At 33.7% G+C, this 7,076-nt stretch overlaps 1 protein-coding gene across 6 annotated transcripts; it reads left to right on the top strand.

Annotated features, from left to right (window-relative positions):
- Positions 1–161: 161 nt before the first annotated feature.
- On the top strand, positions 162–6,066 carry LOC111369576. Of its 6 annotated transcripts, none has more exons than XM_022991147.1 (5): positions 162–302; positions 410–496; positions 619–675; positions 1,897–3,661; positions 4,040–4,418. In XM_022991147.1, the coding sequence occupies exons 4-5, from the start codon at positions 2,021–2,023 to the stop codon at positions 4,202–4,204; spliced, it is 1,806 nt and encodes a 601-aa protein (XP_022846915.1). In that variant the 5' UTR covers positions 162–302; positions 410–496; positions 619–675; positions 1,897–2,020; the 3' UTR covers positions 4,205–4,418. The 6 variants fall into 6 exon arrangements, with proteins under 6 accessions (XP_022846915.1, XP_022846917.1, XP_022846918.1 ...); XM_022991149.1 differs by adding an exon at positions 5,919–6,066 and having other exon boundaries at positions 166–496; positions 4,040–4,219; XM_022991150.1 differs by having other exon boundaries at positions 167–496; positions 1,901–3,661.
- Positions 6,067–7,076: the final 1,010 nt, after the last annotated feature.

The raw sequence follows: 7,076 nt of genomic DNA, 5'->3' as shown, positions 1-7,076 counted from the left end.
CCCTATAAATATGTATGGAAGTCACATGTCTGATAGAAAATGAGTGAGGAATGAAGGGCCCACTTTTTCTTTTTGACCTCTGTTTTTTCAGCTGAAGTTTCTGATTTTATGCATTTAGGGGGTTGTGGGGCATTTAGTCCATGACCTATATCGTGCGTACCAGCTCACACATTTATATTTTTCTCTCCGCCTATACATACACCCAAAACTGTATATCTATCTCTATATTTTCTTGAATAAACCATGAAAAATGCACATATTGGGCAAATTTGGGACCTACCACGCTAACCCAACATTTTGATGTAAATTTTTTCCAAAACTAGACGTGGCTTACGCCATTAGAAACTAAATTTCAGTTAGTTGTGATTCTCACTTCTCTCTTCTGATTCGTGGGTATTTATATTTGTAGTTTGCTTTATGTTACTTCAACAAAGAATCGTGTAGCCTAAAATCAGATATTTCTAGTTTCGGAGCTTGTTCTTCCATGGGAAAAAAGGTAATTTTTTCTGACCTTTTAAGGGTTAATATTTTTCCTTTTCTTGATAATATTAATCTTTTACTTTCTGGGTTTTTCTTGGAATTAAATATTAAAAGGGTTTCTTTAATGGGTTTCATCAGAATTTCAAGCAGAGCTTCAAGCTGAAGATGGTTTCAATCTTCAATCTTATGGTTTAGGTGAGCAAAATATGTTGATATTTCATTAAAATATACATTGGATGTTTTGGGAATTTAATTTGTTCTAATTTTTCTTTATTTTATTTTATTTTTTTATTTTTATTTTTCTTTATGTAGTTTTGTATTAATAAAAGTTGCTATTTGGTTGGATTAAGTTATTTTATTGGGCTTATTTGAAATAGCTTTTTGCTTCCCGTTATACACTTTTATATGATTGTTGCTTCTCTGAATGTGAGAGAGGTGTGAATCTGCCTGGGCTGATGCTATTTGTATGAACTTCGAAGCTTCCTGCATAAGTTATCAGAGCAGCAATATGGTGATGTAGGACAGAAATTGAGTTCGAAAATAAAAACATATACAACCCATAAAAACTCGAAGCTGCCCAGGATAATGATCTTTGGTGAGAATATTAATGGACAATATATTATGGCCCCGTTTGGGAGTGATTTTTCACCTCCAAAAAATTGATTTTTTCACCGTTATTTTACTATTCCAGCCGTAATTTTTAACTTCTTCTTTTATAGGCGGCCCCACTTTTCTCCTAACTGTCAAAAAATCAATTCTCAAAATTACTACCGTACAGCCCTATGAATAGAAGTTGAACAATGCCATTGGGGAGATTCTGTCATAAGAATGATAACAAACTCGAAACTTTTGTAAATGGGATTATGTAATCTGAACATGAATTCTGCCTATGTTTTTTTCCTTCTATTATTTGGTAACTAATATATAAAATTTCTTAAGCATTTTTCATTTTCATCAATTAGTTATAATAAATGTAACTGTCATTTCGAAAAAAAGAATATTTTATTATTAGTATCTGTGATTGCTTCTTATGTTATGTTTATCTTACCTCTAGCAATAGATTATTTCCTAGACTGTAGTTAATAATTGTTAAAAGAATGGAGGACAATGTTCTTCAGTCTAACTTTATCATACATTAGTTATTGTTTTGCATGCCTTTTTGTTTTTGTCAGAAGAGGGAGGATAGATCAAAACTAACATAGCCTGTGGTAGTTATTAATGAATTTAGCTATGACTTGAACATAGCAGTGGAAAAAGGTTTTTTAGCCGACCATTATTAGGTAAATGATTAGTTGTTTGTTATTTTGTTTTTCTCCACGATGCTTGTTCCTGTTAAAGTTAGCATTTTCTTTCTTGCTTTTACATTTCATTTTCTTTAGTACGCATTGATTAACTGTTTCTCCAATTCGTTTCCAGATAGTTTCATAACAGTAGAAAGGTCAATGCCAACTGGTATATGTTTAGCTTGCATATGAGAAGAAGCCAGAAGTGAACAAGTGTTTGTTTATTTTAAGTTTTTCTCTGTTGTTGGAGTTAGAAGATGGAAAACATAAGCATCCATCTGGGGAAAGATGATCAGAACGATGAAGTTTCGGTGGAATTCGCAAGTGAAAATTTAGAATCAGCTAATGAAAATATTTTGTGCAAAAAATTTGTAAGAAAAATAGAGCCAGAGCATACTCTGTTATTAAATGTTAGGAGATCACGAACTAGTGGAAATTGCGGTGAAAACTTCCTCCTTCATAGCGTTCATGGTTTACATAGTAAAATTCCAATGCATATCATAAGCTTTGATGAGAAATACGTTCTTCGTTGCCTTGAAATGATACGCACATACGCATTGAGGGCAGCAGTACAGAGTTTTTCTTCAAAACTGGATATTTTGTCAGATACCAGCAGAATTTCATATAAAATGGCTAGGTTAGGCACTCAATTTCCTTTGGTTGTGGGAACTGAAAACATTGCCGTAAGCTCTACTAGAGATTGGATCATAAGCAGGGTGACTGGTAGCAAGAGTATGATGAACATCTTGAAGAGCTCATTACTTCACCAATTTCGCACTTTGGACAGTGATGTCAATTCTGGAAGAAGTATACTTGATGCCAGTCGACCAGTTTGTTCAGATTCTGTGAATTCTAGCAGTTCATTGCATAAGATACAAAAGGACGTTACTGTTCTTGATCGTGGATATGGATCTGCACGTGCACATAAAAGGCACATATCCCTATCAAGCACAAACTCTACTTATTCTGACCAGACGTCTTCTTCTTTATCTTCTGCGATGTATCAAGGAATGCTGCAAATTATATGGAAGGATGGGTTACCACACCTTGTTTTCTCCATAGATGACAAGGAAGTCTATGTAGCCAATTTGTCCAAGGCTGAGTCACCAGAAGATAAGATTTTGGATTATGTCTACATGTTTCATTCAAGTAAAAAAGGACGCAAAGAATGTGATATTCGTGAACACAAGTTAGAACTCGTCGGGAAGATGCGAGTTTCTTCTTCAATCACATTATGTTCAAACAACTCGGAAATACGGGAAACTCATTATGTTCTATTTGGCCTCGATGGCAATCCCATAGGAGAGACACAGGCCTCAAGTAATGGCCTTGGGAAGAGATTGACAAGGAAGGTAGTGAATGCTTTCAGGTCAAAGCAGAGATCATCTTCCAAATTTGAGGGAACAAGTTCAATCTTTGAAGATAGTTCTTGTGAACCACCTCAAGGCTTGCAAAAGAGTCTTGATCCAGATGATGGCAGTGCAGAAAATCAACATGTTTCAAATCTTGAGTTGGCAGCCATTGTTGTGAGAGACCATTATTGCAACAGCCGTAAGGAGTCAAAACTTGGAGGATGGGGGCTAAAATTTCTAAAAAATTCTGGAAATCATCCATCTCTAGAGACCTCAATACCTTCTGAATTTTGTCCACGAAACAGTGGTGAATGCTCAACTAGCATGAACATTCTCTTGCCAGCAGGTTTTCACGGGGGACCAAGAACCAGAAATGGAGGTCCTTCAACTCTTATTGATAGGTGGATCTTTGGTGGGGGCTGTGACTGTGGCGGCTGGGATATTGGATGCCCCCTAACAATACTCAATGCCACGTCTAGCGACACTGATGCTTCCTTCCAGTCAGAAAATTCCGAGGAATGCAAGTCGTATAATTTCTTTATACAGGTTTGTCAAGTGCCTTGTGTCCTTCGCTTTCTTTATTTTAATTTCTATATATCATTTTTAAGGCTTTTCTTTTTTAATTTCCTATTGTAATTTTCTAGTGCAATATTGTTACATGATGCTTTTACATTGGAACCAGAGGCCGAGCTAGAAAATTATGTTGATTGCGCTAAATCATATTTTGGCAGCACTAGTATATATACAAAGTCCACATAAAATTTTGTTCCCCACATTTCGTGGGTGCTGTAGCTAGCCCCCCAAGTCCGCCTTCTGATGGGAACTCTGACCTTTTCTTTCTTTTGCCTTCTTATAAAACTTGAATATGGAAAATATGCATTTACTCGGTAAAGAAATTACATTAGCTGATTACCGATTTTGCAGGGTTCGAAGCGAAACACACCCATCATGAAAATGTTGAACATCCACGATGGTTTGCATTATATCCATTACCAATCAACTCTATCGGCACTACAATCTTTTGCTATAGCTGCTGCAATTATTCATTCTCATAGCCCTGCTCTGCGATCCAAAGTGTACAGCAGTTGAGGGCACAAAGTTCAGGTTTTAGTTTGCACAAAATACAGCTTTCACACGTGTGAAGTGATTTACATAATTTATTTACCATTTGCTAAGATGCTGAGTCCTGTATCATGGTATCTGCTGCTTCTAATGCTTATTTGGCTTCTATTTTTGAGGTTACTTGGCCTAGTTGTGTAACTAACATATCTGCATTACTTAATCCAACATACAGATTTCCTCTTCTGGGAAATAAATATTGAATGTGCTAAATTTCAGTCAGTTATCTGCATAAAAGGTGTGATTATCGTTATGTAATTAAGTGGGTCTTGTTTATCACTTCAGCTATTGAACTTCAGTGTGACGACAAGGCTGGCATGGACTATTTCATTTGCTAAATGACCAACATTAGATTTAGCCCATATGAAAATATAATTAAAATCCGGGGTGTTACAGTTACTTCGCATACTAAATGGGATTTAATTTGAATGCAGGGACTATACTACGAGTTTGACTGAAAAATAAATAGAATATGAAGGTCTTGAATCATTGATTTATGCTAATATTTATATTTATTTAAAGTGTTTCACATTGCAAAAATTGATTTTTGAATAGAAAGTATTTTTAAAAGTATCTGTAACAATTGATATTTGACTTGAATTGCAAGATTTCCTTTTACACAGTGCAGTCAAGATGAACACGAGAACTGACGTAGAAATTGTTGCAGAAATGTTCTTATTTGTTTCTGTAAGCTTCCCTCCAAAGTTCTGGGGCACAAATCAGCTTTAATTAAAAAAAAAAAAAAAAAAAGGATCGATGCTTTTTCTAGAGAACTTTCTCGAAGGAATTTTTGATGAAATAATTAAAAATGACTTTTAATGATACATTCTCTTTGTTGAAATTGAAATTTCTTGTAGTATCGTCTCTGAATGTGTAATTTTTTACATCACAAATGAATAGCTTATTTTATCATCTAAGTGGTGATTTCTAGATGGGGATATGAATTTATTCATAATTGTTGAAAAATACGGTCTTAGATATTCCACGTGGGGTAACCCGACCCTCAAAACATTAAGATGGATTGAAAGGAATTGTTTGATTTAACGTAGTGTAATTTCAACCTTCAATGTAGTGTTGTTGATAGTCTAAATTGTAGGAAAATTATCACAAAAAACAAGGGATTAGAAGAAGAAACGAAGGGAAGGATATTCTACAAGTTTCAAGGCCAATTCCACCGCTACAATAAAAATGGCCCTTTGCAAAATGGGAAATGCAACTTTCGTTAATTATATGTTGTTATTAATTAACATCATTGAGATTTGAAAATATTTTTTAAATGCATGTTGCTAATGTCCTTTTTTCCAACGTTTCTTGATTGTTGCGAAAAGCTTATATATTTCGCATTTTTTCCAACGTTCAATGAATATCGTCAAAGCTTCATACTATAGCAACTTTTCTTGCATGTTGCTGAATAATTAATATACGAATCTTTTGCAACGTTCATTAACTGTTGTGTAAATATACACTTTAACAACTTTCACTAGTTGCTAAATATCAGTTAGTCTAATTTCAGTTAGGTTGTGAATGACATCAATCAAACTTGTGAATGAACAATTCCAGTTAGGTTGCATCATGCTACTTTCTATGTTTATTCTGTTGTTTCGATCTAAATTCTCCTCTTTTCATTGTAGTAAAATATTTCTATGTTCTATTTCTAATTTTTGTTTCGTCTTTCATATGGTAGTTTTAGCCCCTGCTTGGTGTTTGTGATTTGAAGGAAGGATCAAGGTGTCGGTGAAGTCGCATTTGATTTATTATTGAATTCTATAATATTGAAAATGTTAGCATGGGAATGTTGATAGAAAATATCTGAGGTTTTGTTCTTTACTAAAATAGATTATTCAGTTAAATAATGAATTTGATTTTATTGGTGTTTTAAAGGTCACTTTTGTATGGATTCAAAAAATCGTAATGAAATTATTATCAATTTTGTCGGTTAATTTGTGTAAATTGCTGTATAAATAGAGAAAAAAAAAATGACCAACGTAATGGTCAAAAAATGCTTTAAAAACTAATTAAAAAAAATTGACCTTTAGCAACCGTCAAAAAATGTAGTAAAAAATAAGAATAAAAGTATAGACAATGTGCAAAAATTGTTGCCAAAGATGACAACTACAACAATCAACGAACGTTGTGAAAAATCTAAACAAAATAGTCAATGAATCTTGCAAAAAATTTAAACACAATATTCAATGAATGTTGCAAAAGTAGTTTAAGAAAACGACCAACGAACGTTGAAAAGAAAAAAAAAAAAAAGACAACGTTCTCTAAAGATATTTAGCAACGATATTGGAATGTTGTCGTATCCTAAAACTCCACGATAATATCGAAACCCGCAACATACTCTTGAACATTATGAAAGCTTTTAAGCAATGTTTTTTGCCGTTGTGTGTGTGTGTGTTTAAAACGAGATGGAAAATTGAAACTAGGTGTAAATATGGTAACTGTTGTTAATTGTACGTTTATCGATGAATGATCATTATATCCTGCAACTTAGTTATTATGATTATTGCATCCCTTACCGTCATAATTCTTTCTTATGAATGCGAGGCTTTAGTCTCAATAAAATATATGCATGTCTAGTGACTTTTTGTTTTCTTTGTTTTTTCTATTTTATAACACATTATCAGCACGATATTCTATAATTCAATCTTTAGCCATCCTAATTTTTGTTTTCCAAGGTCTGAAGGTAAGAAAAAAATGTAATAGGCCTTATGACTTGAAACAGACATGCAAGAATTGTGACGCCACCTATAGATTGTGCCCGTCATTATCCTAATTTTATGTTTAAACTTTCTATTTGTTAAGATTATGATTGCGATTTTACTTGTGCATATAATGA

The sequence above is a fragment of the Olea europaea genome, chromosome 20, assembly GCF_002742605.1.
Source record: "Olea europaea var. sylvestris chromosome 20, O_europaea_v1, whole genome shotgun sequence".
NCBI lineage: Eukaryota > Viridiplantae > Streptophyta > Magnoliopsida > Lamiales > Oleaceae > Olea > Olea europaea.
This window is presented reverse-complemented; position numbering and strand designations above follow the sequence as displayed.

What these genes read in the sequence shown, in the direction of transcription:
- LOC111369576 (XM_022991149.1), top strand. Translation starts at nt 2,021, where the DNA reads ATGGAAAACATAAGCATCCATCTGGGGAAAGATGATCAGAACGATGAA. An exon ending in CGTATAATTTCTTTATACAG is followed by an intron (nt 3,662 to 4,039) that starts GTTTGTCAAGTG and finishes CCGATTTTGCAG; the next exon opens with GGTTCGAAGCGAAACACACC.